At 39.6% G+C, this 21795-nt stretch overlaps 2 protein-coding genes across 10 annotated transcripts in view; one reads left to right on the top strand and one right to left on the bottom strand.

Moving 5' to 3' along the window:
- Positions 1-1034, top strand: part of TPR (translocated promoter region, nuclear basket protein) — a 58716-nt gene extending 57682 nt beyond the window's left edge. For both annotated transcript variants that reach the window (XM_013977898.2, XM_021063816.1), the window contains 2 exons: positions 130-225; positions 830-1034. In XM_013977898.2, coding sequence (XP_013833352.2) covers positions 130-225; positions 830-885 — 152 coding nt within the window. In that variant the 3' untranslated portion in view covers positions 886-1034. The remainder of the gene's footprint in view (positions 1-129; positions 226-829) is intronic.
- On the bottom strand, positions 942-18837 carry PRG4 (proteoglycan 4). Of its 8 annotated transcripts, XM_021063822.1 has the most exons (13): positions 18560-18835; positions 17905-18006; positions 15162-15284; positions 13763-13882; positions 11131-11280; positions 10527-10649; positions 5376-9056; positions 4639-4716; positions 3930-4066; positions 3501-3657; positions 2823-3020; positions 2231-2356; positions 942-1181 (listed from the first exon to the last, which is right to left on the bottom strand). In XM_021063822.1, exons 2-13 carry the CDS (start codon positions 17978-17980, stop codon positions 1084-1086), a joined length of 5067 nt encoding a protein of 1688 aa, XP_020919481.1. In that variant the 5' UTR covers positions 17981-18006; positions 18560-18835; the 3' UTR covers positions 942-1083. The 8 variants fall into 8 exon arrangements, with proteins under 8 accessions (XP_020919481.1, XP_020919477.1, XP_020919482.1 ...); XM_021063818.1 differs by lacking the exon at positions 10527-10649 and having other exon boundaries at positions 18560-18833; XM_021063817.1 differs by lacking the exon at positions 10527-10649 and having other exon boundaries at positions 983-1181; positions 2231-2368; positions 18560-18836.

The following is a 21795-nucleotide window of genomic DNA, read 5'->3' as shown; positions in this document are numbered from 1 at the left end:
TTGCGGAAGACAGTGTTCTTTTAATAACAATTTGATGAGTCTTTTTCCCTGGCTTTTAAAATGCTTTTGTTGCTGTAATTGCTTTCTTGTTTATTAACTTGCTTTCTTGTATATTAATACTTTTCTTAGATACCAGCAGTAGTCAGCCAAAACCTTTCAGACGAGTAAGACTTCAGACAACATTGAGGCCAGGTGTCCGTGGTCGTCAGTTTAACAGACAGAGAGGTAAACTTCTGACATACTGATCGTGTGACAGGATGTGGGGTGGTAATAAAGGCAGTGAGTTTTCTAATCCTTAAGCTCCCAACGTTATCTAGTTTTTGAAAAGTGTTCCAAGGGTTGATTAAATAATTATACATCGAGCAAAAGATGTTTACTAATCTATAAGCTTCTTGCAGATAGGTTTGTGTACCATAGGTATATAATGAATATGTATTTGTATTTTATTTTTATTCATTTCTTCCTTGAATTCAAAGTAAGAGTTGGAAAAGCTGAAATGTCATAGTGCTATTATGTTGTAATCATTGCTGTTTTACTTCTTATACAGTAGAATAAAGCTTTTGTGACTTGTTCAGCTGGTAAAAAAATGTAGAATTTTAACATCTACGTTTTCTAACGTAACTAGTAGAGATCACCTTCATGTCATAAAAACATTATTCTAATTACTGTCATGATTCCCATTGAAGATGTGAAATACCTAAGTTTTTTGTCTACATGCCTAACATACTTGTTCTTGAAAATTTTTATAATGAGCTGGGATAAGTGAATACTCTAATTAAGCTAACTTTTTAAAAGATGCATTCAGTTTAATTTTTTTTTTCTCTTATAGGTGTGAGCCATGCAATGGGAGGGAGAGGAGGAATAAATAGAGGAAATATTAATTAAATGTTCTGTAAAATGTAATAACTGTGAATAAGATTGCCAAATCTGTTTTAGTGTAATGATTGTCAAGTTTAAAAACATTTTTGTATTTAAATTGCTGTGCTTATCTCAACATTCTTTATTAATAAAATGTATTTCAGTGTCAAAATTTATCATTCTTGTCTTCATTTTAATTAGTTGATTCTTCCGTTGCCCATCAGTCTAAGGACAGTTGTACCAGACATTGGATAAGGTCTGCCCAGAACGAGTAGTAATGGCTCTTGCTGTCCTTTGAGGCACATCGATGTTATAATATTGATCTAAATAGAAGAGAAATCATTTTTCAGTTAAAAAGAAAAAACATTTGAACTTAAAAATAATTATGCTCAAAAACAGTACTATCATTTTAATACCAGAAATGTTTACATTAATTAATTTGAACTTTTTGAAAAAGAAGAAAACAATTGCCTTGACAGATTGACCTTTCACTATCTTTCAGTAAAATTAGGTACAACTCTGCTTTTTCACAGTAAGAATTTTAGAAAAACCAGGTTAATTTAAAAGCTGATTATTCATTTGGGTTTTATTCTTTTAAAAAATACTCTCTGGTGTCAGTTATTACAGGCAGAATAACTTCTGTTTCTGGATTTGTCAGGCAAAAAATGTTCCAGGTGATATAAAATTTCAGTTAGTAAAACTAGTTTCCCAGGAACTTCTTTCTGATCTCATGGACTGTGTAATGATGCAAACTGTACAACTTTTGTGGCAAACAAGGCCTTTGTTAAATGCCGCAGGTAATAGAAGTAAAATATTGTTTTCATTCGCGGTTTTACTCAAGTAATTGGATGTTTTGTTGTAATAGGCTTTATTTAATCTCAAGAAAGATAGGGCAGAATTGAATTGCAGTCCAACTTAACTGAAAGTAAAGCAAAAATCCAAGCTTTTTCTTCTTCAGAATAATTAGAATAAGTGATATAATTTATTTATTTGGTCTTTTTGTCTTTTTAGGGCCACACCCAAGGCATATGGAGGTTCCCAGGATAGAGGGTCTAATTGGAGCTGTAGCCGCTGGCCTACACCAGAGCCACAGCAACACAGGATCTGAGCTGCATCTGTGACCTATACCACAGCTGACGGCAATGCCGGATCCTTAACCCACCAAGGGAGGCCAGGGATCGAACCCACATCCTTATGGATTCTAGTTGGGTTCGCTAACCACTGAGCCACAAGGGGAACTTCAAGGGATACAATTTAACTTCTCACCTTTAGTCACCATTGAATACTTGTTGTTTTTGCTTTGATTTTATTCATGTTTCCGAGATTGGATCCTATCTTCAGAAAGCTATTAAAATTGTACTTAATAACTTACCTCTAGAGAAAGCATAGTAATCGTAGCCATCAGGTCTTCTGATGTTGGGCAGTGATATAGCTGAAGTAACCACATTCGGAAGTCCTCTCCACAGTGTACTCACTTTAACTTCATTATGAAGGAAACCTGTAGATGACACTTTGAAGGTCTCAGATTGAAAGGCAGTGTGCTATTTTGCAAAGAGCAGCTGTTAGAGTCAGACAGACCTCGATTTTAATCCCACTTTGGTCACTTAGTAGTTCTGTTATCTTGGGTGAGTTAACTTCAACGCCTCAGCTTTTGCTGCCTCTAATACGGTGCAGATGTTTCCCTTTTAGGACCATTTTGAGGGTCACAGGTTTGTATGCAACGTTCTTGGTAGATAGTATTCATTATAATTAAGAAACCTGAATAAATTGCATTTCTAATCCACAAGGAAAGCGAAAATACCTATCTTTGGCTATTCATTGAGGCAAATTGATGGTATGCATTAATAAACTTAAAGTATTAGGGTTATTTGGTTAGTATTTATATTTAAAAAGCCATACTCGATAAGAAACTGTATAACATTTACATCATGTTGAAAAAATTTTAATAGAGTAAAAAATATTACCTTTGTCTTGGTAAGTGAGTCTGATGGGCGAATACTGAATTCTGATGGTGTGTGTTTTAGAAGGTCCTATAGCACGTTCAAATCGACGCCTCCTAACCTGTGTTGTTTCTCCATACACTGAGTAATGTACTGCAGGCCTTCTTCCAGTGCACTTTGTGATGGGTTCCTGTTTATAAGTATACTGCTGAATGCTGCCACCTATGGTGAATTGGAAAATCACATATCATGTGAAAATTAATTTTAATACCCAAAAGAGATGCAAAAGAGCTTTTACGGTGGAAGAAACAATCAGTGCTTTTTCATGTTTTTCAGAAAGTTATATCCAGGCATTAATAATGATTATTATTCAAGGGTATATAAAAATAATTGCTAAACCTTGAAATACTTGTGAGTAAAGCCAACAAATTGCATAGTTACATATTTAACTCTGAAAGTAAATGATGACATTGTTTACATCAGTGTCCTGAAAACATGTGAAATTGCAATTTGCATGGTGAAAAGGCTAAATACTTCTTACTGCCCTTTGTTTTTATTTTTTGAGAGATTTTTTTATTTTTTATTTGATTCTAGCTATTAAAGATATCTTTTGATAGTAAACCTAATAATAAGTGAAAATACTGCATAAAATGTTCCTGGCAAATCACTTCTTAAAGGTTTTTTAATTTTATCAACACATACCTCGCTTGAAAAAATACACAGATTCAGGTCTGTTCTTGTATTTAGCTATTGAGAGAGCTGCCACTATTTTTCCATTTAGTCCTCCAAAGCCTTTGGAAATCAGTTTGGGATACCCTGCATCTTTTATATCGTTGGTGAAACGCCAGTACTGAGAATCCTGATTAAAAAGAGAAAATGATGGGAGGTTAAATGATGGGAGGTTTCCTGTTTAAAGGTTGAAAAGTGGGGGTGGGGGGGAGGTTAGGAACTCATTGTTACATTTATGTATAAGGAGAAAGTTTTAAGTGTTAACATTTTATTAAATTTTAATGATAGAATATTTAAAATATGGAGACCCTTCTGAAATAGAGATTAAACTGATTTATGTTACCATAATAATTTTTAAAAGAAACTAGTTGCTGATTTCTCTCACAAAGATATTTTTCTTACCTTAAAGAAAAAAGTTTTTCTTTCACAGTTGCATCTAGTAAAAACAGTATCAATGGGGGAGGGAATGCCCCAAACTTCAGTAATTCTACGAGGTGGAGATGGTGGAGTGAATGGATTTAGCATCCAGAAATAATGACCTAAAATTAAAAGTGATAGATCAGCTTACAAGCTGAATGAAAATTAAACCTAACCCAGAAAAAATCAAAATGAAATCTTTCAAAAATAGTTGGTCATAAAGAAAGAGATTCAAAGTTAACAAGCACTGTATAATGAAGTTTAGTCAGAATTGTGAGCACTAATACAGAAGGTGATATTTGAACATTTGTGAGAGTAGCTATCTCTTAAGTCTGAAATTTAGCATAGCTTTTGAAATATTTTAAATATTTGTTTTGTAGTTTTGTAGTTTCTCTAGAAAGAGCCTTCTGGCTTTGTGATTTACAGACAGACACTTATCTCTCCATTTCTTTATCTGTTAGAATTAAGGAATTAACAATTAAATGACCAGTTTGTTACTTCAATATGTTTAATTTTGTTAACCCAATATTCTGGTATTTGCCCTCAGGTTCTTACAATATTGTGTGAGGTAAGTTTATTAGTCAAATTTCCCTCCAGAAAACTCAACCCAAACTTGTACTTTCCTGTGACTCTGATTCTCATAAATGCCAAGAACAAAATGAGGGGCAGAGAAAGAAATGTGTGCAAAACTCACCTCGAAATGCCACTAATGTCCCATTGTGCAAAGTAGTCAGTCCATCTACTGGCCTACCGTTGCATAAATTAGTCTCATCTAAAATAAATTAACAAAAATTAAGCCAATAAAAAACAAAATCAGAAAAGTGTTTATTTCAAATCCTCCCACTGGGTTCTGTCTCCACTGTTCTCCTGAGTCCTTGAGTATAGGTGGAGGTACACATATTTCAAAGGTGAAAAAAGAATGATATAGTTTTTTACTTAAAGGAGAATATTATTCCAAAAGTGTCATATAAAAACAGATTATGGATTGGAATGGGTCAGGATACCTGAACTTCATGTCAATTAGATAAATATTAGTCATTTATTCTCAGTGTGAAATTCTGTTTTTCAGTTCTGATTGCCCTGTGGAATTGCTTTGGAAAGAACATTGCAGATTTTTGCTTTGCATTATACTTTTTTTTTTTTTAAGTAGAGGTCCAACTAAATGTTTTTTACATTCTACACGATGTCTCTGCTTCTGACACAGATGTACCAAATTCTTAATAGCTTATTACTGAGTTTTCCAAATACCAAATAAACATACTGTGATTACCCCTCTGCTCACCTACAGAGAAAATGTAAAATTTCACAAGTTAACAAGGTCAAGGTTCTAGATAATATATACCAGGAGAGTAATACTAAACAGGACATTCTGGTTCAAAAAGATATGTTAACATTGCCAATTTTAAAAGTGAAAGTAGCTGATCATATCACCTGGAAATATGGGGTTGATGCCAATGCCTTGATTGTGTCCTCTGACTGTGAAATCAGTGCCTGGAATAACGATAGGAGTTAACACAGGGGGCCTGGGAATCAGCTGAGGTTTTTCTCCTTCAGCAGTATCTGCGTCTTCATTCTTTGGATTTATGTCAATTATTTCTGAGTTGAGAGTTTGTTGAGGAATGGTGGTGGTTTGGAGCGTGGCTTCTGCTACAGCAGTAGGGCTCGTTTTAGGCAGTACTGATGTCGTCGACTTTGGGGGAGTTGGCGTGGTCTTTGGTTTTCTCCCTTTAGGTGCTTTTGGCTTTTTGGTGGAAGTGGGCTTTTTGGGTGCTTTGGTTGGCTTTGGGGGTTTAGGAGTTGTCACTTGAGAATTAGTAGCTCTATCTTTTGGTATTGATGTTGTTTGTTCAGGTTTGCTCATAGCCTTTTCGGTTGTCTTTTTTGTTGTTGTCATTACTTTGGGTACAAGAGTTGTTGGTTTAAGAGTAGTTTTGGATGATGTCGTGGTATCTTCAGTTGGGGTAGATGTTACTTGTGTGGTTGTGATTTTGGATTCACTGGCCTTTTCTTCTGTTTTAATTGCTGTTTCTGTTACAGTCTTAGGTGCAGCAGTTGTCATTTCAGGTATAGTGTACATGTCCTTTTCTGTGTCCTTGTCTTTAGCTCTTGTAGTCATTTCAGGTTTGGTCACTGTAGGAGCCTTGGTTGTAGGTACAGTAGGCTCCTTGGGACTGTTTTCAACAGCCTTTGGCGTGGGTTCTACAGCAGACTCAGGAGTTGATTTAGCAGAGTTCTTGGGAGTAGTGGGAGGTTCCATGGTGGTAGTTGAAGTAGAGGCCTCTGAGGTGATTGGAGCAGGTATCTCAGGAGAACTTGGAGTGGGTTTTTTGGGGGTGGCAGGAGCTGGCTCCTTGGTGGTAGGTGCAGCTTCGTTGGTGATGGTGGGTGCAGCCTCCCTGTTGGTGGTGAGATCTGGCTTCTCGGGGGTGGGGGGTACAGGCTTCTTGGGGGTGGTGGGACCTGGCTCCTTGGGGGTGGTGGGAGCTGGTTCCTTGGGGGTGGTGGGAGCTGGCTCCTTGGGAGTGGTGGGTGCAGTTTCCTTGGGGATGGTGGGAGCTGATTCCTTGGGGGTGGTGGTGGGTATAGGCTCCTTGGTGGTGGTAGTGGGTGCAGGCTCCTTGGGGGTGGTAGAAGCTGGCTCCTTGGGGGTGGTGGATGCAGGCTCTTTGGGGGTGGTGGGAGCTGGTTCCTTGGGGGTGGTGGTGGGTGTAGGCTCCTTGGTGGTGGTAGTGGGTGTAGGCTCCTTGGTGGTGGTAGTGGGTGCAGGCTCCTTGGGGGTGGTAGAAGCTGGCTCCTTGGGGGTGGTGGAAGCTGGTTCCTTGGGGGTGGTGGGAGCTGATTCCTTGGGGGTGGTGGGAGCTGATTCCTTGGGGATGGTGGAAGCTGGTTCCTTGGGGGTGGTGGGAGCTGATTCCTTGGGGGTGGTGGTGGGTGTAGGCTCCTTGGTGGTGGTAGTGGGTGCAGGCTCCTTGGGGGTGGTAGAAGCTGGCTCCTTGGGGGTGGTGGGTGCAGTTTCCTTGGTGGTGGTGGGTGCAGGCTCCTTGGGGGTGGTGGGAGCTGATCCCTTGGGGGTGGTGGGAGCCGATTCCTTGGGGGTGGTGGTGGGTGTAGGCTCCTTGGTGGTGGTAGTGGGTGCAGGCTCCTTGGGGGTGGTAGGAGTTGGCTCCTTGGTAGTGGTGGGTGCAGGCTCCTTAGGGGGTGTGGGAGCCAGTTCCTTGGGGGTGGTGGGTGCCAGCTCCTTGGGGGTGGTGGGTGCCGGCTCCTTGGGGGTGGTGGGTGCAGGCTCCTTGGAAGTGGTGGTGGGTGCAGGCTCCTTGGGGGTGGTGGTGGGTGCAGGCTCCTTGGGGGTGGTGGTGGGTGCAGGCTCCTTGGGGGTTGTGGGAGCCGGTTCCTTGGGGGTCGTGGGAGCTGGCTCCTTGGGAGTGGTGGGTGCAGACTCCTTGGGGGTGGTGGTGGGTGCAGGCTCCTTGGGGGTTGTGGGAGCTGGTTCCTTGGGGATCGTGGAAGCCAGTTCCTTGGGGGTTGTAGGAGCTGGCTCCTTGGGAGTGGTGGGTGCAGACTCCTTGGAGGGGGTGGTGGGTGAAGACTCCTTGGGGGTGGTGGTGGGTGCAGGCTCCTTGGGGGTGGTGGGAGCTGGTTCCTTGGAGGTGGTGGTGGGTGCAGGCTCCTTGGGGGTGGTGGGAGCCGGTTCCTTTCGGGTGGTGGTAGCTGGTTCCTTGGGGGTGGTGGTGGGTACAGGCTCCTTGGTGGTGGTAGGTACAGGCTCCTTGGGGGTGGTGGCAGCCGGTTCCTTGGGGGTTGTAGAAGCTGGCTCCTTGGGAGTGGTGGGTGCAGACTCCTTGGAGGGGGTGGTGGGTGCAGGCTCCTTGGGGGTGGTGGTGGGTGCAGGCTCCTTGGGGGTTGTGGGAGCCGGTTCCTTGGGGGTCGTGGAAGCCAGTTCCTTGGGGGTTGTAGGAGCTGACTCCTTGGGAGTGGTGGGTGCAGACTCCTTGGGGGTGGTGGTGGGTGCAGGCTCCTTGGGGGTGGTGGTAGCTGATTCCTTGGGGGTGGTGGTGGGTGCAGGCTCCTTGGGGGTGGTGGGAGCTGGTTCCTTGGGGGTGGTGGTGGGTGCAGGCTCCTTGGGGGTGGTGGGAGCTGGTTCCTTGGAGGTGGTGGTGGGTGCAGGCTCCTTGGTGGTGGTAGGTACAGGCTCCTTGGGGGTGGTGGCAGCCGGTTCCTTGGGGGTGGTAGGAGCTGGCTCCTTGGGAAAGGTGGGTGCAATTTCCTTAGGCGTGGTGGGAGCTTGTTCCTTGGGAGTGGTGGAAGCTGGCTCCTTGGTGGTGGTGGTGGGAGCTGATTCCTTGGGGGTGGTTGGAGCTGGTTCCTTGGGGCTGGTAGTGAGTGCAGGCTCCTTAGGGGTGTTGGAAGCTGGATCCTTGGGGGTGGTGGGAGCTGCCTCCTTGGGGGTGGTGGGTTCAGGCTCCTTGGGGGTGGTGGAAGCTGGCTCCTTGACGGTGGTGGGAGCAGGCTCCTTGGGACTGGTGGGACTTTGCTTCTTCGTGGTGGTGGGTGCAGGCTCCCTGGTGGTGGTAGGTATAGGCCCCTTGGTAGTGGGAGAAGGCTCCTTGGGAGTGGTGGATACAGGCTTCTTGGTGGTGGGAGCAGGCTCTGAAGGAATAGCAGGAGCTGGCTTCTTGGGAGTGGTGGGTACAAGGTCCTTGGGAGAGGTGAGAGCAGGGGATTTGGTTGTGGTTTCAGCTTTGGGTGTAGATGTAGCAGGAACTTCAGATGTGGGTGCAGAATCTTTAGTAGTTGTCTCTTTAGCTGAAGCAGTCTGTTTATTTGTTGTAGAAGTCTCTTTTGTTTCAACTGTTGTCTCCTTATTGGCTGTGGAAGGTGTCACTTTTGTTGTCTCAGAATTAGGTGGAAGACTGGGTTTAGGAATAATTGGTTTTACTGTTGTAATCTTGGGAGTTGTGGTAACTTTGTTACTACGTTGAGTGGTGGGAATGTCAGGAGTTGGGATGAGCTTGATATCACCATTGTTCAGCCCACTTCCAGCGTCATCTATAACTGGTGGTTCTGGGGTAGGTTTCTTTTTAGGAGTTCTCTTCTTCTTCTTATTGTCTTTTACTAGAGAAAAAGATATACATCTTTTATTTCTGTATAGTTTTTTTTCTTTAATAGTGACATGAAGATGTCATCCTTATTGTTAACTCGCTGTGTGTCTCTAGGCAATAACTAACCTCTAACACGTCTACTAATTTATCATAAAATGGTAAATACTCAGCCTATCTCATTGATATATTTTAGGGAATGAATGAGATAAGAGGTGAGGAACACAACTAAAACTCAATACCATTAATACATGGAAGCAAGTGGCAATTTTAAAATTACCAACATGATCAATAACACTAATTCAGCTCTTTATATTAATGTTCTTTGCCCCTCACTTTCTCAGCTTTTCTTATTTCTTTTTGCTCAGTGCCCTTTCCTTCCTATTGGAAACCCAGTTCCAAAATCTTGTAGGCTCACTGTGCCAATTCCCCCAGAGGCCTCTATAACTACAACCAAAGAATCTGCTCCAGTCATACCCATGGTCCTTGCCTAGTCCTGTTCCCAAGCACATGGCTATTAGCTGCTTTCTTTCCTCTGCCCACCTAAATTCAGCAGTCCTGGAGGATATAAAGAGATTAGGATGCCACGGCAGCAAAAAGACCCTATTTAAAAGATTTCCCATTGCAGCTATCCTATAGGTGAACTTCAGAGCCCAAGAGGCACATCATTGAGTTGAGTTCCATGTAGTAAACACTTGTATTGTGTACAAGACTCTGGATAACTCAAAGATTAACTATCTGGCTATTCAGCTAGAAAGAAGGCTTCAGAGGAAATCATACCCCCCCCCAGAAAATAGAGTTCTTTACAACTCCGGTATCCGAACTCCAGTATTTCCTGGAGAAAGAGAATGTATTTTAGACATTCAGAAAGTAACAAAAAGCAGAACAAAGTGAATCTATTTTGAGGATGTAATAGCCAATTCTGTAGCACATTCTCTACTACAAAAAAACAGCCAGATGTGACCTATAATTTATTAGGAAAGGACTAAAAAGCATCTGTCAGATGTGGATAATAATATTGCCTTTCCCAGAAAGACATATGAGAATGTAATGGATTAACGTTTTAAAACACTTGAAGAAGTATATGAATGTTTGATAAATAAAAATAAAAATTTCTTTAAAAAAGAAATCTGGGGAATGAAAAATGACAACAGCAGATAGAGGAAAGAGAAGAAAGAGAAATGATACCAGGTAGACAGGAATCAAAATAGAAAACCATTGTCATCTCTGGTGCCAGCCTGTGGTTCCACAGTTGCTGCTATAGCATCTTCTTATCCTTTGCTTATAGAGTGGTTTCTTAGCTGCTTGGCACTAATTTCCTATGGGAAATTTTCATTGCTATCTTCTAAAGAAATGTTTAGGAAGTCACATACCCCCCAGCAAATATTGAAATGTCTTCAAATCACTCTACCCACACACATTCTGTTTAGATCATTGTTGTTGACACAGCATTGATATAGTCATTGATCTTTATCAATGCTCAAACCTTTGGGTTTCTTCTTTAATTCTCTATTAGCAGCTGAATTTTTAGAAGACTTGATTTTCCGAATAGTTGAAGAGGAAGAGGAAGAGGAGGAGGAAGACTCTTGATTTTCAGAAACAGAATGTTCTATAAATCAAATAAAAACGTTGATCACACCAACTGTGATTTAAAGCAAAAAGGAAACCGCCAGTCCAAATAACAAGAAATGCTGCTTATTGATCTACAAATACCTATGTTCTGCTAAATGTCAGTTAAAAGTAGGTACCTGAGCCTGTTTTGCAGATATTAGCAATATAACTGTATAACTTCTTATATCTCACAGAATTAAGCTGTTGTACAAAGAAAATCATGGGCTTTTTTAAGTCCGTGATTATTGGACTAAAATTTGTTAACCTTGAACCATACTGAGTTTGGTAAATAAGGAAAATAAATAACTGTTTATACTTTGGCTTAAACTTTGACTTAATTAAAACAAGCAAGCAAAATGTGCGATGCGCCTTTAATGATTCAGAATATCACCCCATTCTATGAGGAGTCTTATAAAGTCGTCCACCTACAAGTGTTTTATCTCAGAAACCTCCCTTTGTTACATCTGTCATCTTCCTACCTTCTGTTATCTCCTCTGATTCTATAACTTTCTTAGTCTTCTTCTTGTTTGGTGATTTGGGTGAACGTTTGATTGTTGATTTGATGGTTTGAGATGCTCCTGGAAGCGGAGGTGCAGTCTTTGAAGATGGTGGTGATGTGGGATTATGCACTGAGGCCAAGCAAGATAGGTCAGTTAACATCGTGTTTCAGATTCATCAGCAAGTCTAACTGTGAGAGGTACGGATGCATCTGGCTTCAAGAGTAGATGCTGGTGAAAACCATTACAGGTAAGCTCTTAGCCCAGCACTCATTACTCCAAACTAATTAATTCTGAGGATGCACTGCTATAAAAAAAATTAATTCTCAAATTGTAAATTATGACTGGGAGCAAAGGCTCACAAGTCGGAAGTCTTGAATGCCAGTTCTAGATCTGCGAGGCTTTATTGTGACCTTGGGTAAATGGGCAAACCCTGTTGAATGCCTCTTTTCTTGTTTACAAACAGATGTTTCTTCTAGATGATATCTGAAGGTATTTACCTGCCTAAAAATACTTAACTCTGAGCTCCATCTTTGTGCCTTATGTGATATAAAAATAATCACTGCATGTGGTTGACAGATATTTGTGCTCTTGAGAAGAAAAATATAAAAATTATGCTTCCTGTTTTCGTATTCATCTAAGTCAAATGGTACCAATTTTCTTTTCATTGATTTTAAGTACAAAAATTCTAGCCGAATATTTATTCCTGTAAGAATTTCACACCTTCACATTATACTTTCCTCAAAATATATTGCCCTTCTCCAAGATAAACAGCTGTTAATGGTTTATGTGGATCTTTTAAACCTTTCATCACCCCCACTCTCTGGCCCTTTTCTTGTCTAGAAGAGAAGACATGGGACATGTTTTGATCCTTAGGAACCAGAAGGAAAGGGACTTCGGAAAGGTAAGAAAGCAGAGAATGGGAGTTGGAAGGAGATGCTCTGAGTAGAGGACAGGGGTGATAAATACTGCTGCTCTTACCAAACTGCTGCTCACAACTCCAGTTCTCCATCTCCATGAGCTGACCACCAGTCACCTCCATCTTTCTCCTCCAAACCCACAAAAACGCCCTATACCTCAACTTGAAAACCAGTTCTGCCACATTGTAGCTAGAGAACTTGATCAAAATGCTTAACCTCTTGGACTGTCTTCTCATCCACATTCAGAGGTACTTGGATGCTACATTTCCTTCAATTCTTAAACTGTTACATTTGAGCCATATAGATGCCTATAGGTGGTATCTATAGCAGTCTTAAAACAACTAAGTGTTTTGATTTTTTTTTTTAATGAAGTACTGAAGCACTAGCTGATGCCTTTATTTTTGGTTGAACCCTGACTGTCTCTGAATTCTATAAGTGAACCATTATGTTCAACAATTTTTTCATTGCATTGTATATAAATTTTAGGTTATCTGACCTACTACTTGGTAGCAAAAACTATTGTCTTATTAACATGTTCTCGCAATGCTTTATCATTCCCTAACCAGCTTCCCTCCCCACTCATCTCTGCCCAAAATAAATTCTTAAAATTTTGTCTCAAAGCCAAAACAGTTATCAGAGTAATGAGTCAATACGTAGCACTCCTGGGTCCTTCTGAAAGCAGCAGGAACTCTGTATTCTGAGATTTTGACTATGAGGGTGTTGCCTCTACTATTTTTGGAATGCTTTCCAATGAAAACATTGAAGAGCTAAGAAATTCCTCAGCTATGCTGATTAATAGTTTTCCATCCTCTTTCTCCACTGTTTGAAAGAAGCAGAAGGTGAAGTTTTGTTTAAATAAAATGCTAAGATTGTGCAAGCCATGCTTATTTTCACTTTTACCTCCACAGATATTGTCTTAACAAAGTAGGATTAAGAACAAATATTTGGTAAAAGGAAGGAATCCATTATTTGAAATCCATTTGGTAAAAGGAAGGAATCCATTTTTTTAAATCTTTTTTTTTTTTTTTTAATATGGAGGCTTTTATTACACTCTCAGAGTACTCCTTCAGGACCCATTACCAGAGAAGTGGATTTTAAAATGGAACGATCTCTTGTTATTGACTCCTTCACACATGGGCAGACAGCATTTAGATAGGGACTATGGAGGGGCCTATAGAGATGGGAAGGGAAATACAAAGGACAGTTAACTTCTTGGCAGGTTTGCCTATAGATGTAATGCTTTAAACTAACTCATAAATTTACTCCTTCAGAGAAGCTGAACGGGTTGATTCTGTCCTTAAATATACTTCAAAAAACACTGAAAGCAAAAGTACAGATAGCTCAAAGGACAGTTGACTTTAGGATGAGCACCATAGAGTAAGACAAGAAATCATCGGATGAGCCGGTAACTGTTAATTTAACCTGAAACGAACCATACCTGTAGGAGAAAAAAATGTACACTTGGCCCCTATCCTCTCTGTTACCCAGCCTGTGCTGTCTTGCCCTCCTGGAGCCTGGCTGAGCCAGGGAGTGCTTGAGAAGAAGCATTCCTTCTCTAATTCATCTTGGTGAAACGAAGTTAATACGAAATAGCGTGTATGTTAGTAAAAGCAGGACCTGAGGTGGCCTGTGTGTTAGACATTGTCAGTGAAGCCAAAATAAGAGCACAGATCTGGCTGTACTGGGATGCTTACCTTCTTCACAAAAATTGTCATAATCAGAGCAGCACTTGCCATACTTCTTACAATCAGAGTCACAGTCACACTCCCTTCCTCTTGCAAAGGACTCGAAGCAGCGGCCTCTACAGGAAAGCTCTACCCAGAGCAAAACAAAACATGATGAGTTATTGATTATACAGTCAGTCATGCCCCTGTATTGATATTTCTACCTTATAGCCAAAAGTGCTCCAGAGTTCATAGCTAAGTCTTTTATTTGGAATTTGGAAAATGGATAATTTCCCACATGGAGGCAGCCCAAGTCAGGAAAGAAATGTGGTGACTTAGGGAAATTTTCTTGCCCTTCAAGGCTCCAAGAGACACCCCAATTGCTGCCTGGGTCATTTCATGTGCAGGCAGTGGAAAACTGGAAACTGTCCAAGTTAAGTCCCTGTTATATAAATTCTCTCTGTCCTCTTCTTCCCACATCACTACTTTTTAAATAGATTTTTATTAATTGAACATGCCTATTCTATAACAGTATATTCTGAAGCACTGGCTTAATATAAAGAGATCACCATTTATGCTCAAAAATCACTTATAGTACAGAGATTTCTGTTATAATAAACTGAGCATAGTGTAGAGTTGGAAGATTTCAGCCTAATTTCATGGTGTGGGCTACATAAGAGAAGCCTGATCCTTTCCAAAAACACCCTTGGTTAGAGCCACGATAATTTACCAAGGCCTATTTGAAATAATTACCTTACACAACACGTAAATTATACAACGCTGTATTCTTCAACTTCACATGCAAATTCTAAAGCAAATATAACTTTCAACTGCTTTTAATTGTAATTTTTATAAATTAAATATGAAATGTTTTTGCATTAACAACAAAATGATCCAAAATATGTTTAAGTGACATACCACTCATAATTTAAAATTCATACCCTTTGGATTTTAACTGAAATTCATCATTAAACACTCATCATTAAATACTTTAAAGTGCCTTTTTCAAGTAATGTAGAAACATCAATATCAAAAAAGTCAAGCAGTAGACAAGATTACTTTAACATCCATGAATTCTTTCGGTGAAGCTATTGAAAGACCCCATTACTACGTAATTACCTCTCCGATTAACAGCAAAGAATTGCTCATTACTATTTACTTAATAGGTCCTGAGTCACAGTATGAAGTCTATTTAAAACAAGACAGGATAGTTGTGCAAGTGACGGGTTTGCAGGCTTCTTTCCCCTCCCCCAGTGGTCACAAGCTCTGACACCAACCTCAGGCACAGCACACGGCAACATTTATGCAAGGGAAGGGAAAGGCACTTCAGCACGAAGTGGAATAGTGTGATGACAGCACTGCAAGGGGTGCAAGGGGACTCTCACAAGACATGTGCTTGACAGAGGAGACGCAAGCTCTCAGGACTTACCCATAGTGCAGACTTTCTTGAAGTCAGGGCAGCACTCCATGTAGTGTTGACAGTTATAATCACAGTTGCAGATGGCATCTCTAGAATACCCTTCCCCACATCTCCCTGCACAGCTTGATAAATCTAAAAGTACACAATACTAGCGTGAACATGGCCAAACCACTTTACAAAAGGAAAGAGGTCTGATGAGGACAAAGCCACTGGGGGGAGGGAGAATTTTATCAAATGGAAAAGGTCAGGAACGAGGTTAGCTTTGGGTCCAGGTGGGTGATCTTTGCCTGATCTCCTAGGTAACCTTGATCATGCTGCTTTATTCTTTATTAGACTGAGAAAATAAATACACTTTTGAAAATCAGGCTAGGTAAATGCTTTGCATAAAGAGGGTGGTATTGGGGTGGGGTGGGGAAGGGACGTTGGCTCCAGCTCTATGGAAGCTGCTACTTAGATGATGACTAGCTGCCATTTACTGAGCATCTTGGTGCTGGGCACTGTGTTTTTTCTTTATCTCTAATGCTTATGAAAATGTTGCCAGGAGAGTATTAGTAGTCTTTTCGTTAGAGATAAGAAAGCTGAAACACAGAATTTTAATAAATTTTTCAAGGGCACCAAGGCAGTTAATAGTTCCAGTATCTATGTTAATGTCAGTTAATGCCTCTTGACAGTTCAAATCGACCTCTTTCACCCTCAGAAGTGTCCTGATTTGGATAATAACTTACATGGTCATCCTAAGGAAACAGCCTTAGAATAAACTCTAATATATCTGATTCTAAAATCCCAACTTTTCCCATCCAATCACACGGTCTCTCCTTCCTGACGATGCGCTTACGGCGAGCTGCTTCTGCCCCCACAGACTTTCCTAGGCTCCTGCTCCTTTCATTGCTGGAGGTAACTGGGTTCTTTAAATGTTAGGGAAATCAGATGCTTCCAACCACTACTACAGGGAGTACAAAATAGCCCTTGAAAAGCATCTCGGCATGAATATAAAGGTCATAAACAGAGTTATTTGGAGTAGAAAAAACTAAAATAAAAGCATAATCTTTAAATATATTTTTAAATCATTTGGAAAGCATCTTGAAGACCACCCCCCACTCCAGAGGTAACCACAGAAGTGTAACAACCAAATGCATCTCTGGAATAGAAATTGGCAGGTGCAATGTCCTAAATCCATAGAGAGACAGTGAAACACACTGAAAAAAAAAATCTCCAAATAATGAGTTCAGGAAAGTTAAAGTCTTAATATGCAAATAACAGAGTAACTATTAAGACAACTTTCAGAACTTTTTTACATACATACGTGCACAATACATACAAAAATGCATATCATATATAGTGTATGTATATAAATACATATATTATATATAAAGAAAAAAGAATGGGAAAACAATTGAGAAGACATGAAAAGCAGACAAAACAACATCAAAAGGTTATTCTTTTATAACTAGTAGATTTCTGAAATAGAAAATCAGTTATCATTACAGGAACAGTTTATTTCCATAGATTTAATGACTGTCCTAATTTTATTGATGTTAAAGAATTCATTTTCTTAAAGTAAAACTGTTTTAGTGAACAACCAATTTTATTACAGAGGAGAGGTAGATTAGGAAATGCACTCAGTGTTATGAACCTTGTAATCTTATTCTGAGCAAGTGGAAGGATTTGGAGATACCAGAGTAGTCATCATACCTGATTAAATATTTATATTTGCTTTCGTGCATTTTTCCACCTTTTCTTATCTAAGTGATTCTGAAACTATGTCCATGGCAGGCAGCTAGGCCTCATGCTCAGATTCATGAGACTTTCCTGGAAATGTCTACTTTATAAATGTAGTTTTGCCCTAACAATCATGCACCTTGATTTTTCTTCTCTCAGATTTTGCTTATAAAAGAGAGAGAGAGAGAAAGAGAAAGAAAGAAAGAAAGAAAGAAAGAAAGAAAGAAAGAAAGGAAGAAAGGAAGGAAGGAAGGAAAAGAAAGAGAAAGAAAAAAAGGAAACAAAAATCCAAAGCTTAGCGTAATTGTCACTAATCTGCTTTGTGATCCTAGAGACTTCTGCTAAGGTGATTAAACTGAATGTACCTTAACATTGTCTAAAAATGAATAAAAAGAACAGTTCATCCAAGACTGACTGTTTTTGAAGAGCTGTGAGTAGTTCAATACAATGATACAAAATGATGTTCACACCTGTATAAATTCATAGGTGGGTGAATATTCCTTTTCAAAAAGAAAGGACACTTTCAAGATTAATAAAATACATTTGAAACATTGTAAATGTTCATTGTAATATGGTATCTATATCTGCATGATGCCAGAATAAATTCTCTATCAACAATTTATTTGATGTAAAAGACTAGTTACATATCTTTAGAATTATGTAAGAAAATTATATGCTACTTAAATATCATTCCTTTCAATTAATCTGATGATATTGTTTAACTCCAGCATAGTTTTATTGTGTAAGTGTCTGTGCTTTTTAAACCTGTAGGAGAGCCATAGGGGTAATGAATACAAAAATTATTCTATGGAAAAGTTCAAAGCTTTGTAAAAGACTTCATAATCCATGAGAAAAAAGTGAGAATCCAAAATGCTTATAAATATCCTACACATTCAACATAATTTTAAGGTTGTATTATGTATTAAACTCAAACAAATACATCTTTTTAGAAATCTATTTCTTTTGTCATCATAAAAGTCAGAACTGATGATTAGCAATAGTTAATAAATAAAAGTGTTTTTGGTTCAGTTACCTTGAGAAGAAACTTGTTGAATCAAAATAACAGAAAGCGGCAGGAACAAGAAAATGGGAAGTATTTTCCACTCCATGATTGTTTTCTGATACTGAGCCCTCACTGAAAAGAAAAGTAACAGAAATCTCACCGTTAATTTATGCCTGTTTTAAAATGCAATTTAATGCTAAGATCATCCCATTCTTGAAACAAGACTTTTAAAAGTAATCAGCCTTAATTCATTATAAATATTTGACCATTAGATTTAATCTTATACAGAAAAAAATCATCAAATCACCATCTCAGTCATGTTACTGACCATTTTAATACTTTAGTACATTTCAATAGAATCTCCCAAAATAGAAAACAGAATTATCTTAAAACTCTATCCAAATTATAGCAGGTACTTACAATGAAAAGTTTAAATCCTCTCTTGGGAAAAAAATAACAACCAGCTTCAATAAAATTTAACAAACAGAGTTATTGTTCCAACTTTCCCTTAACTCTCAATATAAATTTATAGGCTTCCAGCAGGTGTATTTCATAAATGTGATCCTTTTCAAAACTTTCCAACTACTAGCCTTATAAATATTTTTCAAATACCTGTAATAAAATATGTCCCTATTGAATTGAAAACACATATAATTCCATGAAGCCAGTTAACTTGGACACTTACCCGTCAAAGAAGAGATGAATTTCTCCAGTGTCCTGAAGGTCTTATATATCAGTGCAAATATATTGGGATGAACCAATTAGTCCAAAGGTTAGACAAAATCAACAGTGACAACCTATGAAATAAACTTTCCTCATTTATTGGAAGAGGTCCCAGACGACTAGACTTAGGCAACATCTGGAAAACACTTCCATTAAGAAAAATGACTACTACAAATAAATTTAGATTTATTGGCCCAAACACACTTCTAAGTGAAGTGAACAAACTGTTCTGAGATGGCAAATCGCTCTGGCAGGCTTTGACTATGCAGCAACTTTAAAATAGTCAAACGCTGGTATCATTTCTTTCTCTTTTTCTTCTCCTCCCTCTCCCCAGTTAATTCAGCAAAAAAAAGAGTGGTTTTGAAACATAGCTGGTGTTAGGTGGTAGCATAAATTTTCTGAACTTATACTATTAAGTTGAATGCACATTTCTTTTCTTGAGTATTATCAGTTGCACTGAGCACAGAAAATATGCTTTCAATTACCCATAGGTGGGTGATGCACACTGTGGATTTTATATGTAAAAATTATGTAAAATTTTCCTTTATTATGAAAAAATCTGCTTAAAAATTATATTGGTATGGCTCTCAGCCACTTTATTAAAGCCCAGCAATGTTTTGAAAAGGTCTTTTTACTTATTAATTTAGCTTCTTTGCCACAGAGAAAATGGGAACTATCAACCTTGCAGAGCAGGGTGAGTTAGCTCAAGGTTTTATCCCAATTTAGTATGTGGTGTTCCTGTGCAAGCCTGATCTACCTAAGGCCTAGTTTATGTCTCAGCCCTCCCCTGAAACCTTCTCAGATCAATCCAAAGCAAATCCAGAATCTTTTTCTTTTTTTTTGGAGGTTCCCAGCCTATGGGTCAAATCGGAGGTGTAGCTGCCGCCCTACACCACAGCCGCAGCCACACCAGATCCTTAACCCACTGAGCGAGGCCAGGGATCGAACCCACGTCCTCGTGGATAATAGTTGGGTTCGTTAACCGCTGATCCATGACAGGAACTCCCCAGAATCATTATTGCGTCAACTCTTCATCTGTCTCCTCCCCACCTCCACCCCAACACTGAATTCCCCAAGGACCACCAGCACCTATGTCTTAATTCCATCACCAGCATCTAGTTCAGTGCTTCATCAAGTGCATGTTTAATAAAAGCTTGTTGAACCAAACTGCTATAACCTGGATTTTTCTGGGTACAATATGTTTGGTAGGAGCTGCACTTAATTATTACCAAAAATGCCTTTAACTTGAATATAATCATCCAATTTTACAAATAAGTTGAGATCCACAAAAGAAGAATCTGTGACCCATCCAAGCATACATAAAGCAGTAGGAGTCAGAGCCAAGATTTGAACCCATGTCTATTTTTTTTTTTTTTGTCTTTTGTCTTTTTTGTTGTTGTTGTTGTTGTTGTTATTGTTGCTATTTCTTGGGCCGCTCCCACGGCATATGGAGGTTCCCAGGCTAGGGGTTGAATCGGAGCTGTAGCCACCGGCCTACACCAGAGCCACAGCAACGCGGGATCCGAGCCGCGTCTGCAACCTACACCACAGCTCACGGCAACGCCGGATCGTTAACCCACTAAGCGAGGGCAGGGACCGAACCCACAACCTCATGGTTCCCAGTCGGATTCGTTAACCACTGCGCCACGACGGGAACTCCCCATGTCTATTTTAAGTTCCATCATGTTTCCACGATATCCAGCTACCTTTTGATGAAAGCCATCATTTCAGGATGGAATCACAGTTCTAAATTTTCCTCCTTCATGTGTACATGTGACCTTTGTTAAAACAGGGATTATAATAACATAAGCTCTCTTTTCTTCCCACAGTTCTTATTCTGGGCTCCATCTATAATGTATAAGGACAGTTTGGAGACTAATCTGCTCACCTCTAAATAACCTCCTTTCTCTGGGAACTTTCTCCCTGACTTGAAGGGCATTTCCCTTTTATCCGCTTTTGCATATGATCTTGTCACATCAGCCTCAGCAGGCAGCTTATTGCTAAAATAAGGAATTGCCATCCAGGGATTATAAATTTTTCTATGTAGACTTATGTGACCATCTGGCCTTGGTCTAAAGAAGTAGAGAAAGTGCTTCAGAATAAAGACATGCAAGAGCATGAAGCAGTCACACAGAGAGGCAGAGAGCATCCCGAGAGCTTTCTATATCTTGGTTACTCCCTGTTCCTGAGACCCAGGTGCCTTCTTGCTCTGTATCTTTATGGCAGATACTCCCTTTGGGGGTGAAGCTGGCTAAAGATGAAGTTTGCTCCTACTTAAAGTCACTAATCAATACATAGTAGATTTACAGAAGATCCTGTCGGAGGGAATTAAACTGAATTCTCTTAATTCGTAGCTTTCCCAAAGTCAAGAAGAGGAAGCTAGAAGCTTTATGATTTTTCAAGTCAAATCTTTGCAGTGTTTCTTATTATTTTTTGAAAAGCTGGGAATACTGAGAATATCAGGTGCAGATACAGACAGAGACACCTATCCATAAAACAAACATAAGTTACTTTCTAATTATTGCCTTTTAGAATGACCTGTACTACAATTTTCCGCCTTCGGACATTAGAATGGTGGCAAAAGACATTCTTAAATTGAGTGGAACGTCTGCTCCAGTAACACTTGTTCTTAAATTCACCTTCTAGGCTTGGAAAACTGACAAAACAACACATACACAAACACACTCACACAATTATGGCCAGTAATAACTTGAAATATATCCATTGAGACATTCCTATCATCATCAAATACATTTTCTCTGCATAATATAAAAAAGAATGAGAAACTTTATTAAACATCAAATTCATGCAGCCTAACCTGATTTGCATAATTCTACTGGGTAATGAGCTATCTGGTAAATTAACGTTTGCCCTTAAACATGGCAGCATTTTAATTTTAATCTATTAAATATGTCTTTATAAACTGTACTAAACACTTCATCCAGTGACTATTGGGCCATTTAACCTTCTTTGTTGACCACACAGAAACTATTCCATTAGATTATAGGTTCCCCCTTTGAGATTACTTTTCTCAACAAAGGTATTTTCTTCATGGTCACTTAGACCTCATATAATTGGGATAAAAATTATCCCAGGATAGGTTTTAGTGCCAGAGACGGGAAGGAGAGGTGGAGAGGGCATAAACAATATTGGCTCCTACACTCATGTGCTAGAGATGCTTTCCAACAGTTTTCTCCC

Source organism: Sus scrofa, chromosome 9 (assembly GCF_000003025.6).
Source record: "Sus scrofa isolate TJ Tabasco breed Duroc chromosome 9, Sscrofa11.1, whole genome shotgun sequence".
In the NCBI taxonomy this organism is placed as follows: Eukaryota; Metazoa; Chordata; class Mammalia; order Artiodactyla; family Suidae; genus Sus; species Sus scrofa.
This window is presented reverse-complemented; position numbering and strand designations above follow the sequence as displayed.

Bases quoted from the DNA above. Each gene is read 5' to 3' on its own strand.
- PRG4 (XM_021063822.1), bottom strand. From the start codon at position 17,980: ATGGAGTGGAAAATACTTCCCATTTTCTTGTTCCTGCCGCTTTCTGTT. The intron at 13,883-15,161 runs GTAAGTCCTGAG...TGCTCTGGGTAG, and splicing joins CAAGAAAGTCTGCACTATGG to AGCTTTCCTGTAGAGGCCGC. The intron at 4,067-4,638 runs GTGAGTTTTGCA...TTTTAATTTTAG, and splicing joins GACATTAGTGGCATTTCGAG to GTCATTATTTCTGGATGCTA.